Below are 21,579 nucleotides of genomic sequence, written 5' to 3' on the forward strand. Positions count from 1 at the left end.
TGACAAGATATCTTCACGAAATTTCGCAGGAATTATAGTCCAATATAATGTTACAATCTCTGAACATATTGTTCAGGTCGGACCACACTAACATATAGCTGTCATACAAAATGTATGGAAAACGACTTTTTCGGTAAGCTGCTGCAACTCTGAGGGTTGCAATGCGCTGCACTATGGCCAATACCTTAAGGGTGAGCCTGATTTAGAAGCTTCAAAAAATCGATTTTTTTGAGGATGTCTTTAGGAGGGAAAGAATTAATTGATTAAAACGAAATTTCTGGGGTTTATAGCTATATATTTAAACATCATTCTCACATTGTTTGAATACGAAATCTTTTATATTCTCACCACTTATATTCTTTTCCACTTTATGTTGTTTAAAAATATGTTCAAACATGATTCTTCTAAGTTTTTTTTAGTTTAAATAGATGCCCCAATTCGATCCGACGTTTAGTTTTTTTTTCTATCTTGCCCGCCAATTCAGTAAAATCGTAAAAATTACAAACCGAGAAATTTCGCGTCAAAGTCTTCGTTTCTGCCCAAGCGCTAATACAAATATATCTGCTAAACGCTCGGTCACTATTTCCCTTCTATCTTCGAAAATATTTCGAATTTCCATCTATAACTTTGGGGACATATTCTTAGATATTTTTTAAAGAGATTTAAGCAAAAAAAAAATCGATTTTTTGAAGCTTCTAAATCAGGCTCCCTCCTTAAGTCGGTTTTCCTTTTTTAGCACATCTGCTCAAATCTCTGCCCCATATAGTAAGACGCTGGTGGTTGTTGACATTAAGAGCTTTCTCTTTTTTGTGTGGGCGATCCTATGTTGGCCATTATTCTTCTAAGATAGTAGGAATTTTTGCTGCAAACATAATACTCGGTTGTATTAGGGGCATCTACGCTGTGCGACTTCTATACTTTCAATGATGCTTCGGATAACGTCTAGAATTTACCTTCCGGGTCTAAAACGGGGTTGTCTGGGGGAGAGTCCGTCAGCTTCATTGCTAGCCATTTCCAGTCTAGGTTTAAATAGTCTTTCATAGAGCATTCCCGCTGTGTGGAGCATGCATAGTTGGTAGTATCCTGATGGCAAGGTGGGATAACTTTTTTCTCTTGCTGATTAGGACAATTTCAGGAAACATTCCATATTCGAGGCAGGCGTTGTACATGTTTAAGAGTTCTTTGGGTCGTTTTGCGGCGATTGTTTTGAGTATTTCTGCTGCTGCCGCAACTTACTGGTTTTATGGTCTGTTCTGGTTCACTGACTTTTTTTTGTTCGTGCGTGGCGAAAAAGGCGAAGTTTTGGGCAATAATTTGATTTTTTGAAGCTTTAAAATTAACTGAATATTCGTAAAAGCTGATGTCGGACTAGTATAAATAATCCGAACGAGGCAGCGAACTATACCTTTTCCCACATAAGCAGCGGGTTCAAAATATACATACATGCAACGAACTAGTGGTGCTTTTAAATAAATGAAAAATAAAAGAAAATTTAAAATTGGTTTATAAAGCGTTCTTCAGTTGGTACAAGCCTGGTTTTTTCGGTTTGGTTAATTTTTTAATTGGTACAAGTCTGCACTCTTTCAAGTTAGTACATTTTCAGTCGCTATTGTAGCAAACTATTTTTTTCTGAGTAGTTTGTTGTTTAATTTCAGCGTAGCAATTTAGTCTGTGTGGTTATATATGTATTTATCTAAAATATCCAATTAAACTCCAATTTATCTACATTTTATCTAAACATTTTTTCTTTTCTCCTTTGCAGGCCAAACTTCAAACTAAATTTCTATAAAATCGAAACTCATTAACGAAAACGCCAAGTTTTTCATATCGATTTAATGCATCAGCGCGCATTAAATTTCTTACAGCAGAAACTAAGCGATTACTACAACAACAACATCAACAACATCTATATTAAAGTGAAATAATTATAGAGATTCATAGTATTGATGAAGGCCCGCGAACACCTTTCGTAAAAGCAACTCAACCGCATACGTACATAAATTAAGGTGTTGGTGAAGGAAAGAAAGGAACTCTTGAACACGGTAGGTACAACAACAGCAATTATATAAATAAATAAATAAAACATAATAAACAGACCTTATCATTATTTAACGGTTTAATCACTTTCACCTCACAAGCCTATCCCCAATACCAGAGGGTTAACACTATTTAAGTGCTTTGCAGCAGCTGCAAATTTGTGTGTGTATGTGTGTATGTGTGTGTATGTATGTATCTAAGCGGAACTGAATAACGGAAGAAAATAAAATGTGTCATAAAATGAAGCAATCTTCAAGTGGGTTTTTGTTTGTGATTTCGTTTGTGAAATAATGCTAATTTCGTCGTATTTGCGCTTTTGTGCTAACAATTCCAACTTTTGGGCTCCAATTGCATTTGGAAGCGCAATGGTTTTCCTCAAAAAATTTCAAAATACACGCCTCGCTAGTTTGCTTTCATTGCATTCTGCTTGATTGCATGATAAATTAGCATAAACTTTTCCGAAACTTGCTAAAGCAGAATGCATAAACATTTTGTTGGGAAATATAAAACTACTTGAAATTTTAAGCCTATAACTAGCTGCGTTGCGGTCCCGTTACTACGCTTGATTGTGGCTGTAAGTTCATAAATAAATAAATTTTTGACTATTTGGTTAGTTTTGGGTATGAATTTGTTAGTCTACATATATTTTGAAAGTTTTCAAAATTTCTGCAACAAATTTTGATTAATTTGTATTTTGTAAAACTTCTAATAACGGTAATTTTTTTTTTAGTTTTTTAAGGTGCTACTGTTTTACCTTAACATTTTATTGAATAAAGTCACATTTACATTGAAGCGTACCATATGCGGTTACTAATTTTAAACCAACCCAAACTCACTTACATATGTACATACAAAATTATTCCCACTAAAATTTCAGGTGCATTATACAAAGCAATTTAATTTAATTTAATTTTTTAATAAATTTTTTATTTAATTTTTTTTTTTAATTTTCAAATTTATTTTGTATACTTTTTTTTAATTTATTTACAATTAAAAAAAAAAAATTTTTTGTTTTTTTAATTTTTTTTATTTTTTATTTTTTTTTATTTTTTTTTTTTTTTAATTTTTTTTTTTTTTTTTTTTTATTTTTTTTTAATTTTTTTTTTTTTTATTTTTTTTTTTTTTTTTTTTTTTTTTTTTTTTTTTTTAATTTTTTTTTTTTTTTTTTTTTTTTTTTTTTTTTTTTTTTTTTTTTTTTTTTTTTTTTATTTTTTTTTTTTTTTTTTTTTAAAATTTTTTTTTTATTTTATTTTTTTTTTTTTTTTTTTTTTTTTTTTTTTTTTTTAATTTATTTTATTTTTTTTTTATTTTATTTTTTTTTTATTTTTTTTTTTTTTTAATTTCCACATAGCCTTCCTGGCTTTTGTAAAAAATTTAATTTCGGCCACTTTTCGGGTAGCAGTGGCACTCGGCGGCGCAAAACACGCTAAACTTTAATCAAATCACTTGTGATTTCTTTAATATATTTATTTTGCGGATGCTCACGTGCTCGGCTGTCATTAAAAATATACGAGCAAAAGTTACAAGCATTTTATATATACACATACATACATATGTCTGCTAATTGCATTCACAAATTTCGTCTTTATGTGGCTGCGATTGAATTTGTATATAAAACTATGTGTGTATGTATTGCTGTGTGTATTTTCCAAATATTCATTCATTCATATTCGTTCGTAACCGTCGTGCATATAAATATTTTTAAAGCTTCCTATATATGTATGTATGTATATATATGTATGTCTATACATATGTATGTATACACAGTAGTGCACGCTTAATAGCGTCTTGAATAATTGTTTAAAATCTATAAATAAAATAAAAAATAAATCTAGAAATAAACTAAATACTAATATCGATGCTCTTACTAATACAAATATGCATTTTTTTATTTCAAAATTATTAGAAAACAAGAAAATCGGTTATTTCGGCTGCACCCGAACTATAATATACTTCACAGGTGGCGTTACATAAAAGGATACACAAATATCCTCACCCTCACCTTGATTTTGTTCGACCCTTTCTGTATGATTTGCTAGGAGTTTATAGCCTATAATAGCTATAATAGCTTAATTGAGCGAATAGAACACTAAATGCATTTTTAAATAATTTTTCATTTTTAAACTACGATTCAATTAAGATTATACATATATAATGCAAATAAAGTTAGTGCTTGAAACTAATGAAACTGACCAACAAATCAATTTCATCTTGTATATTTTATTATTTTATTATTTTGAGGTGCGTTTAACCGGGGACATACTGTTGTATGCATGTATATTGAGTGGTAATGTTGTGGCTCAAACTTAGTAATTTCGTTTGTAAATTTTCATGTTGTCGAACATGCAATTATTTTGGTTGTTTTTTCATATAACTTCGTTTTACGAGCAACGAGCAGCCATAATTGTATGTGTATGTATGTATTTATGTACTTGTACTTACGTGAAAATTATGACATTCAAGGACAAATCAGAAATTAACCAAATGACTGTGCTTCCCTTCGTATTAAGATTGATTGAAATGCGATTAACCCAATACTAACTAGTTTGAGTTTTAAATTAACGCAAATTATGCTCTTAAACACTGCTATATTGAAAAAAGTATTATATTATATTGAGGTGAAAATCAGACACGCTTATTTATTATTTCTAATTAGAGTTTTTGTTTTGGGAATCGCTTTTATATAAGCAGTGGCGTTCGAACCTTGCAGACTGAGATGATTGACACCGAATGCGTATGGAGAGTTTGAGATCCTGTGATCTTCAGTTCGAATGCCAAATTCTTATGCGGTAAAACGCTCAGTTAACCGTAAAGAAGTCTATTTTTTATGGTTATTATAATATGGTATAACGTGACTTTTACGTTTTTTAACGGTGTCTTTTAGTTTTTACCAATATAAACATCTTGCTAAAGTTTCAAAAACATACAAAACATATACGTTTTCACCATAGTGTGTTAGATTAGGTTGAAAAGTCGATCCTGACTGTGATCTCATTGGGACAGCTTAGAAAGCCAGTCGGTTGTGGTTCCTGGAATTCTTATATAATTGATCCTAAGAACCTCACAAATCGACAAAGCGTTTCGAGCGCTATACAAATTTGTTAGAAGCAGTTTGGCCTAGGTCTCTCAGTTCGCCGAATGCGAGACTGCCGAGATGTTTCAACCTCAGCCCAGCAAAAACTGGACAATTGAGGAGAAAGTGCCTGGATGTGTCCACTTGACATGCTTCCATACAACTTTGACAACTTGCGTCCAACAAGATTTTTCCTTTACTGTATGAATGCCGATAGGACTATGTATGTCCAGTAAGAATTCCGACGATTGCGGCAAGATGAAGATGCATTTTGCTCAGGTGAACTAGTTCTCCTCTATCCCAAAAGGATCTTGAAGATCTTCTGCGTACTACTCTAGGCCAAAAAGATCTCGGAGACGCACAGAAATGGGCCGCCGATAACATGTCAAATATTGCATAAAAACATGAAAATAATGTTTCGTCAATATGACACTGCCTCGTTGTGGACGAATTGTAATGAAAATTGCGGGTGAATTGTAATGAAAATTACAAAACTATTTTTTTTTTTTTGGTTATGGAAGCATATAAAATATTTTTAAGGGTCCTACCCTAAATTTTCGCTTTCAAATTGTTTTAAGCGACTTCATAACTTAGACTATCCTAAAATAATAATCAAAAACTAATTTGATTTGATTTTATTATTTCACAGGAAATATTTTACATTTGCAATGCTTTCAAACACATACAGATGTTTCGAGATCATTCGACTCTTTAGCCCGCTGCCGTCTTAAAAAACCCTCACCCAACCGTTTTTCCCCCATCGGTATTTCGGCGGTACGATATTGCGAGCGATATCCATACTTATCGACAGTATACTCTGTTGTATTTGCACTTCGGAATTTATATATTTTATATTGTTACCTAAAATGCAAAATAACATAACACAACTTTTCATAAGTTTGCAGGCGAAGGAAAGATGATATAATAGACACCACTCATATTCAAACAAAATTTGAGTTTTGGTTAAGAAATGGTTATAAAATGGTTATATATTGGTTATATATGGGTTATATATGGGTTATATCTCAGAGTGGAAGCTGAAAATATTATGCTACAACAAAAACCCATCATTACATCACATAATTTTTTTGATGTTGCGTTGTTTTACATTTTAGGTGACGATATATTTCTTCTCACTCAATAAAGATACAGTTTGTAGTAAGTTTTTCTGATATAAGGTTGCTATGGTTTTTTTTTTCAAACCAAGGCAAATACTAGCAGGACTATACAAGAGTATACATTCGTAGTCGCACAGAAACGAGTCATCGATAACATGTAAAATAATGCCTGAAAACATGAAAATATTGTTTCGGTCAATATGACCCTGCATCATTGACTACGGGTTAAACTCTACTGAAAGTTGTAAAACTAATTTTTTGTACATATATTTAAAATGTATTTAAGTTCTTTAGACTTAAGTTAAGCTTTCAACTTGTTTTAAGCGACTTCACAACCTAGGAAATATGAGTATATATACAACAACATAATACATCACCACAATTAAGCATATAGTATATAGAAAATAATACTCAATAATTAATATTATTTGAATTTATAATTTCACTTTCGACAACACTTGGCTCTCTTAGCCCGCTGCAGTCATTAACAAACTCCCACTTAAGCGGGTTTCCAACAACGGTCTCGCCTCGATATGATAATGCACATGATATCCATTTTTATCGGCAGTATACTCTGTGATAGCTAAAAATATGAGACCGTCCTTGTTCGGTGGGCCGAGTTCAACGGTATAATTGCCTCTAACCACCAGCTCCTCATCAGCGGTGCCGGCGTTCTCGAGTGTGATGACCTCATGACGGCTACTTTGGCCCGGCTGATTTAAGCTGTGTGGTTGAAAAAAAAACATTTTTTTGTTTTATCGCTCACTTTCACTTAACTTGCATAACAACAATAGTAAATAAGTATTGTTTTTAACTAAGAAATCGCAATCACCTGAGTGTGTTTAGCACTTTTGTGTCAGCGTTGACCGTTAGGTGTTGTAAGGCCACATTTAGTATGCAGGCGGAGAGTAAGAACAGCAAGCGCTTTATTTAGGATAGTTGAAAAAAAGTAATTCTTCTGCTCAATTTGTATTATTTTATTAACGGTTTCACTTACGGTCGCGAACGGCATATTTTTCCTATTTTTTCTTTGAAAAATTTGCGGTTTTTTGACTGATAAATTCTTATTGCACTTTCTTTTTCAATTACTTTACTAATTTCAATATTTTGCTTCAAGCGTCAAGAGCGTCTTCATAGCATTCTTGGTATCCGCGTTAGCAGAACATCATTTTCAGTTTCGCCTTTTGTCACCAATGATTATCTGCAGCGCTTGCAACTGCTATTTCTACACTAGCCGTCAAGAACATTGCACATTAGAATAAATATTTCCGCTGAACATACAAAAGATCGTACACATGAGTTTTAGCAAATATTAGTCAACTTATTTAAGGTATATTCAATACTCAGCAAAGCTTGAGCCATGCAAAAAACCAAAAAAAAAAAAAAATGAAGAAAAAAAGGTTAACTGCGCTTGTTTGTTGTATACCCTTCACAAATGCAAAATGTTCCTTACTAGAATTCGAATCCGATCATTGAGTTTGTATGGCAGGGGCCCTATTCTGTATCTCGATTCGTAAATGTATTCTATTCGAAATTCGGATCTACTTTATAATTATGCGAAAGTTGGACCACCCTGTGCCAGAATAAATACGTACAATTTTCGTTTTTGCTTTCTACAACTCAAAAGCTAACGAATATTTTATACGAAAATTGCTTTGAAAATCCGAAAGTCGAGTTACGGAATATAAAAAATCCAAATTCGAGTAAACTTTTTTCGAATCGAGTTACAGAATAGGCCCCAGCTATATGCTACAGTGGTTTGATCTGAACAATTTCTTCGGAGATTGCGTTATTGCCTTAGATAATGATTCCTACCAAATTTCCTGACGTTATCTCGTCAAATGCCAGAGCTTTTTGCTACTATATCCTATAGTGGTTCGTTCCGACAAATGAGCAGCTTCTTGGTGAGAAAAGAACAGTTGCAAAATTTCTTATCAAGATCTCCAAAACTGAGCGACTAGTCCATGTACTTATATATGTATATACAGGCAGACGAACATGACTAAATCGACTCAGCTGTTCGTTTATACTTATATGGTCCTCCAACGCTGCCTTCTGTCTATTTCAAATATCGTAGCAAACTTTATAAACCCTGTTGAGGGCATAAAAATTAACAAAATCAATAAACATTAATAACTGGTTGCATACTAACCATCACACACATACACTAAAAATATAAATAATTATGCAATCATAATCATCTTGTGTTATGTGCTGAGCATCCGCATGACACGCGAATCTCGGGAGAATGGCTGAAGAGTAGTGCAGTTAGCACATAAGGCTTGTGTATACACATGCATATATCTACAAATGATCATGCATATCATTCATCACCTGGTGTAAAAATATTCGAGAGCGTTCGCATTAAAAAATATCAGAAACAATCAAGTTTTTTTTGTAGTCGCAGCATCTACGTCAAAGTTGCTCTCTGCATGCAAAATTCTAATGAAATTGCATGCTTTTTGTTGGTTTCTAAAATGGGTAAAACTAACAGAGTTGTATTTGAAGTCCATACTATATGTATGTTCCGCTTTGATGCTTACACCGCTTAACAAGTTATTAGGAACACTTGTATATTTTTTAAATATTACAAAGGTAGTGTTTTCTTAAGAAATATGAACTAAATTTTTTTGAGGTTATTATATGCATTCAAGTCTACTAGATCACGTGAATCTCAGATTGTTTCAAAAGATAATATATGCTTTGACATTTCATTAATAGATTCTAACAGCAATTCAAATCATAATTTTTGGCCGTTCTTTCATCATCATCTTCTTATTTTTTTATGTGGTGATTAGCTGAACAGTAGTAATCCGATGTAGTAATCCTCCAACGTTTCAATACAATTTTTTTGAACAAAATTTACACGAATTTTTACTAGTTTACAGAAGAGAATTTCTCTGTTTTGAGAGTTTGAAAAGCGTGAAATTGTATCCACATGCCGTTCTAAAGAACATTAAATAACTTAGATTTGTAGTTATGTCTCATAGAGAGTAATTAATTAAAAAAATGTCAAAAGTTTGAACTTGTGGCCTATTTGCTGTCCGTAACACTTGTTAAAATAACATCCTGGTCTAAAAGTGGCATAAAGTTTCTAATGAGTAGGTATAAAAAATGAAGTTAATGCAACATAACAAAACAGATTTGAATTGAATGGTATAATAGGAGTATAATATGTTGAAGTCGTAGTATATTATACAAAATGTGTCTGGGGTAATATAAATAAGAAAAGAACTGCCCATGCATCCCGAAAAATGCACTGTTTGGTGTGGTTTGTACGCTGGTGGAATACCCGTATTTTTTCAAAGATGCTGTTGGACGCAACGTTACGGTGAATGGCGATCGCCTTACAAGAACTTTGTTGTTCAGTTTGTATGGAAGCTGAATGTTAACGTGATCAATCTGAACAATTTCTTCAACAGACATTGCCCATTTTGAGAAAATAACCGATGCCAAATTTCCCGATGAAGATATTTAACGCCTTTAGACTATTTTTTGTGGGGAATCAAGAAAAAGTTGCCTTACAATTACTTGATTCCGATTGTACCCCCGTTCAGGTTATAAAAAGCAGGAATTTCCCAGACCATTGCAGCCGCGGTCATTTACTAAAAAAGTAAATGCAGATTTTGAAATTTTATGTCGGGTTTTCCAAAGGAAAAATGATTTCTAATTCGTTTCGGCCGTTTTTAATTTGTCATGATATGCGACCTTTATGGTCGTAATAATCGTCCACCTGTCAACCTCGCTATTAGTCGAATTGTTGAAATTTTCTATCGTACCTTTTCTTGACATAATAATCAAGAGCAAATAAGACAAAGAACCGCTCGAAGTAATGAAAATATTGCTGCCGTTGTTGAAAACCAAAATTTGTCCATTCCAAGACGTTCTCAAGAATTGGGACTGTCTCAAACCACAACCTGGCGGATTTTGAGAAAGAATTGTTCTCGCTCAAGAACTGAGGCCATTGGACCAGCGTAAACGTGGTGAATTTGCTGATTTTGCCTTCGAACAACTTGAAAACGATTTTTAAGAAATCATCTTCTCCGATAAGGCTCACCTTCATCTGAGTGGTGCATTAAATAAACAAAACAGTCGATTCTGGTGCGAAGAAAATCCATTAATTATTCATGAACAACCATTACGTTTACCTAAATTGACCGTTTCGGAGTACGGACCGATCTCCTTTCTAAATGTAGCCGGTGACACCATTACTGCCATTGAAGAGTGTTATAGATCGATGATAACCACCTTTTTATGGTCTCAATTGGAAGAAGTTGATCTTGAAAACATCTGGTTCCAACAAGACGTTTCGGGGCGCCAACCGAAATGTTGCGAGAAAGGTTTGAAGATTCGATGATTTCAAGAAATTGTGACATTGAATGGTTTCCAAGAAGTTGTGATTTAACACCATTAGACTACTTCTTGCGGCGTTTTTTGAAGTCATTGGTCTTTAGCATTAAACCAGGCTCTCCTCAAGCTTTAGAAGTAAATATTGAATGTGCTTTTCATGACATATGACTTGATTTAGTAGAAAAATTACTCGAAAATTGGGTTCATCGAATTCGTACCTGCAAAAGAAGTCGTGAAGGCCACTTGTTATATAAAAAACATTTGAATTTCCTTAACATTTTGTGCGCTTTTTTTGTGAAAAGAAATCATATCACTCTTATTGGAAAACCCTGTACATATTCATAGTTTTTACTTTGTTGCAACAAAACATCACTCTTATTACTAAGTCAATTGAAAGATCATAAATATTGTCTTATTGTAGATTTATAGCCCAAGATCCGCTAAGGAGATCGTGTAAATATAAGTGGGTGATTTGGCATATATCGGCAATGTCAATTTGGAAAACAATTGTTAATACATATGTACATATATTGCAATGTATAAAACTGTATGCTTTTGCCGTGGCTTAGCTGACAATTAATGAAGAGGGGTAAAACATAAAGTGGATGTTCTCACGCAAATGCCTCAATACGCCCAAATACTTATAACTCCTTATTGACTGTCTGTCTCTACGGAACGAATTCATGATGCACTAAAACATGAATACCGAAAGAAACAATGAGCATCACCTTGATTTTTGAGCGGTTTTCGCGTGGGGTTTTTTTGGTTTCGGCTTTTTTTTCGCCCTTCATTCCGATGATTGTTGACTTGTTTGTCTGTCAAACTCATAAACCCATGTCTCATCGGCACTTATAATACTCTCCATGAATGTGAGATCAGAATTGCCACGATTAAGCGTGCCCAAAGAGACCTGTTTACGGTACTATTTTGAAAAAAAAAAAAAATTTAATTTAATCGGAACGAGTCGAGCTAGAACGCGTTTCGTACCCAAAATAGCCACCAAAATCATTCGAACGAATGTCGAGCTTTGTTGCCATTTCTCGAACACTTGCCTGACGATTTTAAAGCACCAAATCCATACTTTTTTGATATTTTCATCAGTTGAAAATGTCTTCACCGATCTCTCGTCCATCCGCACACGAAATTTGGTTAGAAATACAAAATTTGGCGAAATATTTTTTTTTTTTTTGAAATATCATTTACCCGTAGAATTTAATTACAATTTTCGGGTACTATTTTATATATCTTTGTATATTATAAAGGTAAATGAAAACGGTATTCACGACTTCTACAATTCGTTTGTTCATCGAATAAAGCAAGCGAGTGTTAACCACTACTCGTACAAATATTTACATGCTTGTTTACTAATGAGCATTAAGTACTTTAACCAAATACTTGCGTGGTGCAAACCATGAACTTTCCGTGGCGATAAATCTTTGAACACCTTGAACGTGATTACATCATAATTACAGTGCTAACTATGTAATTATTTATCGTAGTCGCAAGACATTACGCCTGTTTAATGCTGTGTACTTTTGACAAAAGCACTAAATTGACTTAGCACGTTTATTTGATATGATGTTCTATAAAAAATATAAAAGTTTTAATTCGTTTTTTTGAAAGATACTACAATAAAAGTTAGATTTGCATAGCTTATTGATAAAAAATTTTATACAAATGAGCTCACATAAACTTGAGAACATAAAACTGCTAAGTTGATTTAAGATCTTTTGTCAAATTTCGAGAGAATTTGTCATGTTGTGAGATTAAGAGACAGATTCAGCTCAAAATTCATTTCTATTTTGAATGAGTAAAAAGAAAGGTAAATCTGAAAAAAATCTTTTATTGAAAACAATTAAAAAAAAAATTAATATTTAATATTTTTTTTGCATATAACGGATTTTTCAATAAGATCGCTATAAAAGTTTTTTTTTTTTAAATAAAACAGTTTGGGATATCAATGAAAGTCTTTATTCCTGCGAAAGTACGTTCAATGCCATTATGTATGGAACACGATTTTACATGGCCAACACGGGCACGCTTGCAGAAGTCCAGACACTGAACTCAATTTGCAATGGCTTTCAAGCATAAATCGGCCGATATTGCTGCAATTTATCATATTCATACGAAGTTCATCAATCGTAGCTGGCTTGTTGGCATAGACCATAGACTTGACGTAGCCCCACAGGAAATAGTTTAACGGCGTCAAATCGCACGACCGAGGCGGCCAATTGACTGGGCCATTTCGTGAGATAACACGTTCACCAAACTTGGTTTTCAATAAATTGATTGTGACATTAGCTACATATGCGGCTTGTGGCGCCGTCTTTTTGGCACCACATATTGTCAAAGTCCGTATCATCCAATTCGGCTCAAAAATATTCTGTTATCATTGCGCGGTAGCGATTCCCATTCACAGTAACGTGCCGGTCTTGATCATCACGGAAGAAGTACGGTCTAATGATGCCGCCACCCTATCAACCGCACCAAACCGTAATTTTTTCGGCATGCAATGGTGACTCATGGGGTACGTGTGAATTGCTGCCCAACTAATAACCCATATTTTGCTTATTGACGAAGCCATTCAGCCAGAAACGAAACTCATCGCTGAAGATGATTTTTTGATGAAAATCCGGATCGTGGTCAATTTGTTGCTCAGCCCAATTCACGAACATACGACGATTCTGGTGGTCAAGCGGCTTCAGTTCCTGCGTCAGTTCGATCTTGTAAGGATGTAAGCAAAATCTTTTCGCAAAATTCGCCACAATGCCGTCACAGAGATGCCCAACGCTTGAGAACGACTTGTGAAAGACTGATTTGGGTCTTCCTCAATTGATGTGCTAACGGGAGTTTGAATATTCTCGACACTACGGGCACTTCTTTGTCTCACTGGCACGGGAACATTATGAACTGTGCCTGTGGATTAAAATTTTTCCATTAGACGCTCAATTGTTGAGTTGACAGGACGATTATGACGACTATAAATTGGATGTAGCGCTCTTAAAGTTCAGGCCACTGACTCCGAATTTCGGTAGTAAATTTTAATAATTTCGACTCGTTGTTGGATCATATATCTTTCCATGATGAAATGGCAAACCTTACTGAAGAGAAATGTCAAAAGAGCGCGAAAAATATGGCGTCGTTTACTGTCCCTATTGGTCTACTTTTGTAGCGTACCTATTGAAAAACCCGTTACAAATAAAAAAGTAGTCGTTTTGATCTTGTATGAATGAAAACTGCGTTTCTTTAAAAATTTCTGTTATTTTCTTTATATATTTACTCATACAAATAAATATTTAGCAGAAATAATTAACTCGTTTGAAACTTATTCTTCCTTCTCCTAAGTTTTGAAATATGTTTATCCACAAAAATATTATTTTATTTTTGAAATATATATTTGATACTCTTATAGAAACTTATGTACGCATATATTTATGACAAATTATTATAGAAACATAACCTCAAATAAATTTATAAGCGAAGATTTACGCGTGAAAATTTTGGAGAGGGGATAATAACGTTCTTTTTTCATAAAAAATGAATTCAATTTGCTTTACAAAAATACTTTTGCTGCAGCATCACGCGCTACACTCAATAAAAGCGAGAGCAAGAGCGAGAAATAAGAGAGAAGTGCGTAGAAAGTTGGCTGCTGCTTTGTCCCCACGCCAGCAGCGATTTGCTTAAACTGCAAAGTATTTAAATTATTTATGTTTATATGTTACTTATTTTCATAGCATTCCCACTGCATTTTTGTTTTGTAATTATCTTGCATTTACTTGTTCGTTTGTTGCTTCATCAGTTTTATTATGATTGTTGTTGTTTTGCTTTCGTTTATAGTTTTAAATATTTTCTTATACTGTCGCCATATTTTTGTGTTAGATTTATTATATTAACAGTTAGAAAAATACAAAAACAAAAATTAAAAAAAAAAAACAGAAAACGAAAAATGCTTGTATACTGACGTGTATCCCCTCTTCAAAATTCTGTATATTTTCAGACGAGCAAATCGTATTGTAAGTCTGCGCGCCTAAATCTATGCAAACAATATATAACAAATAGTCTAAAGTCACACGCACGCACACACACAGAAAACGGTCGCTCGTATATGTGGTAATTCTTGTTGTTGTTGATGGTGGTGGTGTTGATGGTGCTTTTCGTACGTGTTAGTGCATTTTAACCCCTTGAAAAAAGAAAACTAAAGCGGAGGGAAACCACATTCACCCAAGTTTCGAACCGAAAATCCATACCAGCGCTACAAAAACTCTCTGCCATGGGTGCAAATGTATCGCAGCTAGAGCGTGAGATCGGCTCCGATCTCTTTCCGGCCAACGAGCATTACTTTGGTTTGGTAAATTTCGGCAATACTTGCTATAGCAACTCTGTGCTGCAGGCGCTCTACTTTTGCAAGCCTTTCCGCGAGAAGGTGCTCGAATACAAGGCGAAGAATAAGCGCCCCAAAGAGACGCTACTCTCTTGCTTAGCCGATCTGTTCTATAACATTGCCACGCAGAAGAAAAAAGTCGGTTCGATCGCACCGAAGAAGTTCATTGCACGTCTGCGCAAAGAGAAGGAGGAATTCGACAACTACATGCAACAGGATGCGCACGAGTTTCTCAATTTCCTAATCAATCATATTAACGAGATCATTTTGGCCGAGCGGCATGCCAGCAAGAATGGCGCCAATTTTAATGGCAGCGGCAATGTTGGCGGCGCCACCTCTACTGCCAGCAAATCGTCCTCGTCTACCAGCACATCGACAACTGCCTCGAATTCAACGTCCAATGGCACCTGCACCAATTCGTCCGGCTCGCTAAACGGTGTCGGCGTCGGCGTCGGTATTGGTATCGGCGACAGCGCCTCGACGCCAACGCAATCGAATGCGGCCAACACCGAACCCACGTGGGTGCATGAAATCTTTCAAGGCATACTAACGTCGGAGACACGCTGCCTCAATTGCGAGACCGTTAGTAGCAAAGATGAGAATTTCTTTGATCTACAAGTCGACGTAGATCAGAATACCTCGATTACGCATTGCTTGCGTTGCTTTAGCAACACCGAGACCCTGTGTTCGGACAACAAATTCAAGTGTGACAACTGTTGCAGCTATCAGGAGGCGCAAAAGCGCATGCGCGTCAAGAAGCTACCCATGATATTGGCGCTGCATTTGAAGCGCTTCAAGTATATGGAACAATTTAATCGCCACATTAAGGTCTCACATCGCGTCGTGTTCCCACTGGAGCTGCGTCTGTTCAACACCTCGGACGATGCCGTCAATCCGGATCGTTTGTACGATCTCATGGCCGTGGTTATACACTGTGGATCGGGTCCGAATCGCGGTCATTACATTAGTATTGTGAAAAGTCATGGGCTCTGGCTGTTGTTCGACGATGATATGGTCGATAAAATTGAGGCTTCAACTATCGAGGATTTCTACGGTCTGACGTCGGATATACAAAAGTCCTCAGAGACGGGTTACATATTGTTCTATCAATCACGTGACTGCGCGTCATCGTAGAGCGCCAGAGCGTACGTTTAAATTACGTAAGATGCTATGTCTTTATGGCAACTTTTGTGAAAGTAGCTACTCATGAATTTATAGATTACAGCAGTTATTGTTTACCGTAAGGCATTTTCAAAATGTAGCTTTCAGAAATTCCTGAAAAGAAAAGCTATATATATTGTAGTTTAAGGTTATGCTTAGCTGTTAAGTTGATTTATTGTTTTGAGGTCTTGTACAAAATGGCACAAGTTGCTGCACAGCTCTTATTGTAGCATACCTTTAGGATGTGTTGGGCGTAAAATCGTAATTTTTCGGTCGCAGTCGTTTGTATAATTTTTATAAATAAACAAAAATAATTTTATTATAATAAAATGGGTGTCACCGTACATGCGGTACACTTTTTAAACCAAAATGTGTGTCATACATCCTAAAGGTATGCAACATTATTTTGCTTCTTCGTAGTTTTCCTTCAGAGCTTTCGTTTTGAGCTTTGTGGCATGCAGCGTTGTTACATTTTGTAACGAATTAAATTAGCATTTTTTTCCAAATACATTACTTAGTTAAATTTATATCTTTATCATGCCAATATTCGCTGGCTCAAATAAATAATGAAATTCTGAGAGCGAGCGAGTTTCAACAAAATTCTATATACTTTATATATTTATTACAAAAAATGTACTCTAATAGTTTTTATTGCAATTAATTTTTTGCTGTTATCGATTATTGTATAATTATGAAACAAGAATTGTAATCGTTTTCGATTAATCATGTTTAGTTAGTTTTTATTATAATTCAATAGTATGCTTTTAACTAAAATTTAGTTTATTTCAATTAAAATATATATACATACATATGTTACAGAATCTGCTATACACATAGGCTACATACAAATATTATTGTCAATCATGTTTTATTTAAGTGAAAAAAAAAATTATAAAAATAATATTTTAGATTAGTTTCAAAGCTACGGATGGTAGTTGGATATGTCTCTATTGCTAAATATTATACATACACACATACATATTAAATAAAAATGTTGAAAACGGTCAAACAATGTTTTCCTTTCAAAATGATTAGTAATGAAATGTCAAACAAAGTTGTTGTTGTAATGGTGACTTATTTCATGCGTACATATTTACAATTGGCGTGCTTGGTCAAAATTTTGTAGCCGAATTCATAACTCATTTCATTTCTTGTAATATATGTATATTTCAACTTTCTTGTAATATATATCTATGTATATTTCAAAAAGAAAACGTCGAAAACCCTATAAAATATATGCCATACAAACATGCATACATATGTATATAAATGGTCAGCGTGACGAGTTGAGTTCATTTAGCCGTGTCCATGTGTCCGTCTGTCTGTATATACTCGAACTTGTCCCTCAGTTTTTCAGTAATCGATACTTTATTCTCCAAGAAGCTGCACATTTGTCGAAACCTGCGTTATCGGACCACTTTTGGATATATGTAGCTTACATACAAACTGATCGATCAGAATTAATTTGTTGTATTAAACATTTGTTTATTTGACAAAATTTGCCATGGCGTATTGTATAAAATAGCAGTACAATCTCCGATCAAATTGTTCAGTTCGGACCTGTATAATATACCATATGTATAAATAGCTCTCATGCCGGTCAATCAAAATCAAGTTCATGTAGGGAAACTTTTTCATTTGTCAAGGCTTTTATAGCTTCGGTGTCAAATTTAACGTTTTTTCTTGTTTTATTTTTGATTTTATTTTTAATTTTTTGTTTTTTCTATTTTTTGAATATGATTTTTTTAATGAATTTTTATTTTAGATTTTTAATTTTTATTTTTTATGTTTTTATTTTTTTTTTAATTTTTTTATTTTTTTTTTTTATTTTTTTTTTTTTTTTTTTTTTTTTTTTTTTTTTTATTTTTTTTTTTTTTTGTTTTATTTTTTATTCTTATTGTTTTATTTTTTCTTTTAGTTTTTTTCCATGTTCCTCTATGGAAACTTTTTTTTTTGTAAAGGGTATTATAGCTTCGGTGTGGAATTTAACGTTTTTTATTATTATTTTTTGTTATTCATTATTATTATTTATTCTTCTTCTTTTTTTCATATTTTTATTTTATGTTTTCCTTTATATTTTTTATTTTAATTTAATTTTTAATTTTTTTTTAGTTTTTTTTGTATGTTTTTTTTTAGTATTTGTTTAAGTTTTTTAGTTTTTACTAGATTTTCTTGTTCATTCTTTCATTTTATTTTATTCTTCATTTTTTTTGATTTTTATTATTATTCAGTTTTTTTCGTTTTTTTATTAGTATTTTTACCTTTTTTTTTTTTGTTTTTTAGTTTTTTTTTTTTTTTTTTTTTTAAACTTACATTTAAGTTGTATAAATACCTTAATTAAAAATTTTTTTTTAATTATTTAAATAAATAAAAAAAGTACTTTTTTTTTATTATTTTTTTTAAATATTGTTTTTTAATTTTTTTTTTATTTTTATCTTAATTTCTTTTTTTGTTATTTTATTTAATATTTTTTTTTTAATTTTATTTATTTTATTTTGACACATTATAAAATTTCACATACTCTGCCTGAGTTATGACAGCAATCGAGCTTATCCGCTTAATAGAGCGATAAATTGTTGCTATTTATTTGTTGCACAATAATTTCCAAATATGTAACTTGTTCGTGTGAAATACTCGCGGCAATGACAACAAATATTCGCCTATCCGCTTCAATATGTGCTTAATCGCTTTCAATTATGTACATACATATGTATGTATATACACACACATACGTGTGTATATAAGTCAATATGTGCTTAAGTATATATGTATATATATAACCAAACATATTAATTTTACCCACAATAATTGCTGTTCAATAATTTTGTTTACCTTTTACCTTTATTATTTGTTTATTGTTCTTGTTGTTGTGTTGCCACTCTCTTTGGCAATTGACTGCAGCTATTTTTAATTTTAATTTGTTACAATTGCAATTTGGTAAATTGATACAGTTATACGAATTGACTTTATTTTTATATCTACATATATATACATACATACGTACATACATACATACATACATATATACATACGACCAAACATGCATATGTTCATACATACATACAATCAAATATACATACATAAATAAGTGTTTATTTTTCATGCGCCATAGGTAGCTCAGCGGGCAATTGTGCCAACGATCGGAAATCAATTGTCTCGTTTATTGAGTTTCATTGGATGACACAATATTTTTCTATTAAGTGTTTTTTTATAGTTGATGCAATAAGTCCTACTGCACTAAATAGCTAGAGAAATGTTTTTGAACTAAATAAAATTACAATTAGCTATTGGCACAGCGGTAGGTATTATGGGATATCGCAAGGGCCTGCAAAGTTCGTATTTTCTTACAATTCACCTACGAAATAAACATACTCACGGACACAGAAAATTTGTATTTACTTAAGTGTTTTTGTAAATTTTTTTGACTTTTGAGACGTAAATAATCCAACACAGTTAATAAAACCAGTTAATCAAATTTGACCCGAACTGACAAAACTACAAAAATGCATTTTAAAACAAATCGTTATGATAGTCTTCAAAATAGGAGAGTAAAATATCGGTTCGTTTTTATTGTCCAAGATTTGTGAAATGCTGAGAAAAAAACAGTCCTTTGGCGGATATATCAAAAAAATCGAGAAAATAATAGGTGGCTATTTAGTAGCCGATCTCCAGTAGGACCTCCCAAAAGGGTGTCTGGTAGTAAGAATGATTTCTTTGTTTAAACCCATCTAAAATCCAAAAACACAAACTTATTATTTTATAGCTTAATACAAATAATGGTCGAATGACTAGTACAAAATTTGATTTTTGATTTTGGCGGTTTCCTAAAAAAGACGTTTTTCGTTAAAAAAAAATCGAAATTATTGTCAAAAATCGCATTTCTTCGGTCATTACCTCATAACCTCATAAACATATCTGAAAGTCATGTGATAATTTCAAATCGAGTGGACCCGCCATTTCAGAACATTGTTCCTTACCAACCTTTGAAGTTTCGAACTTATTCTGAATACCCCTGGATCCATGTTTCCATATAGAGATCACATTGCCTCGCTAGCAACCAGCAGTATATTGGAAGTAAACAATATGCTGGGGCTAGATGGGTCGCAGTACAATCCTCATCAAGTAATCTAATCTTTTGAATGCAAGGAAACGTCCTTACAAATACCCTAATATCTCCGAAACATTTTCCGTGTTCAACTTCAAATTTTCGCAGGATATTCTGAGATATATGTAAACATATTCGAAATATGCAAAAATGAAATGGACATGTTTTGTACTGAGTATTTCAAGACATAGAAGCCTGTTTTGAAAATACTCTATATTTCTTTAAGTAATCGAAAGTTAGCCGGACTATTTCCGTTTTATGAAGATTTTCTCTTTCAAAGCAACAACATTAATATGACAAATCAATACAAATATGACCTTCAAACAGCTCATGAACAATGCATACATACATAGCTTTTAGCTTTGATGTGAAAAGTTCGTAATTTAGTCTGTATCTTGACAGCTTGTCCTTTGAAGAGACTCGCACTTGCAACAAATGTGACTTGACAATGAAAGAGCTGCCACATAAACTGCATACAAACAAAATATACACATGTAAATATATACTATATATCTTTGCTTATGTATAACAAAAATAAAGTCTGCAGATTTCCTTATATAATATATTTGTAAACCAAGTATGGGCATACGTATGTTAGACCACACACATTCTACAAACGTCTGCAAGCATAATCTGTGCGATTGCTCATAAGAGCTCAAAGCCACTACAGAATTCAATAATCCTTTGTTAACTAAAAACAAAAAGAAACTGAAAACAATGGCTTCTAAGCGCGTCTTCTCAATTTACGTGTTAAGAGTTCGAGGCTATGATGCTTTGGTAAAATTTCTTACACACTTTAGCACACACACACTTCCTTATTGAATGTAAGTGCCAGTTAATGTGAACTCGTACGAAACGCCTGCTCATCACACAATCCCGATCAATCGGCGAAGTGAAAGTGTCACCACAAGTTCCTGCTACCTTTCCGCTACATTTTCCTCCTTGCACGCTAATGTTTTTGTTATTGTTGCTGTTATTTATTAAATAGCTGTAAATAATGGTAGGCCAATGATAAATGCGTTCAAATGCGGAATACTTTCCAAAACTTAACACCCAAGTAATCTGTCTTGTTGCAGCGCCTATGGCGGCTCGCCCCCGGTCGCGCCTGCTTTAGTAACGGTATGGTGTGCGGTTGGCGTGTCTGACCGCCATTTATACCGGTATTTCACACAGATTCGCCTTAGCGGCGAGCTACCAGCTCCCAGCTAAAGGCGGGCGCGCTAAAATGGCACGCCTGTGGGCAGACTCCCGGCCGTTGTGCGCATGCGTGTACGCATCTAGCGCTGCCAATGCCAATAAATAACAGCAATTTGCCGAAATTGCTGCAAAACATGTTTGACTAGTGTAATTGCCA

At 33.5% G+C, this 21,579-nt stretch overlaps 2 protein-coding genes across 2 annotated transcripts in view; one reads left to right on the forward strand and one right to left on the reverse strand.

Annotated features, from left to right (window-relative positions):
* LOC126767900 (ubiquitin carboxyl-terminal hydrolase 46) overlaps positions 1 to 17,152 on the forward strand; it is a 57,831-nt gene extending 40,679 nt beyond the window's left edge. Inside the window, exons 2-3 of the mRNA XM_050485619.1 lie at positions 1,763 to 2,042; positions 14,576 to 17,152. Coding sequence (XP_050341576.1) covers positions 14,849 to 16,093 — 1,245 coding nt within the window. The 5' untranslated portion in view covers positions 1,763 to 2,042; positions 14,576 to 14,848 and the 3' untranslated portion in view covers positions 16,094 to 17,152. The remainder of the gene's footprint in view (positions 1 to 1,762; positions 2,043 to 14,575) is intronic.
* On the reverse strand, positions 6,210 to 7,520 carry LOC126767901 (uncharacterized). Its single transcript, XM_050485620.1, has 3 exons — positions 7,226 to 7,520; positions 7,061 to 7,152; positions 6,210 to 6,951 (listed from the first exon to the last, which is right to left on the reverse strand). The coding sequence occupies exons 1-3, from the start codon at positions 7,238 to 7,240 to the stop codon at positions 6,696 to 6,698; spliced, it is 363 nt and encodes a 120-aa protein (XP_050341577.1). The 5' UTR covers positions 7,241 to 7,520; the 3' UTR covers positions 6,210 to 6,695.
* Positions 17,153 to 21,579: the final 4,427 nt, after the last annotated feature.

This window comes from Bactrocera neohumeralis, chromosome 2 (assembly GCF_024586455.1).
Source record: "Bactrocera neohumeralis isolate Rockhampton chromosome 2, APGP_CSIRO_Bneo_wtdbg2-racon-allhic-juicebox.fasta_v2, whole genome shotgun sequence".
NCBI lineage: Eukaryota > Metazoa > Arthropoda > Insecta > Diptera > Tephritidae > Bactrocera > Bactrocera neohumeralis.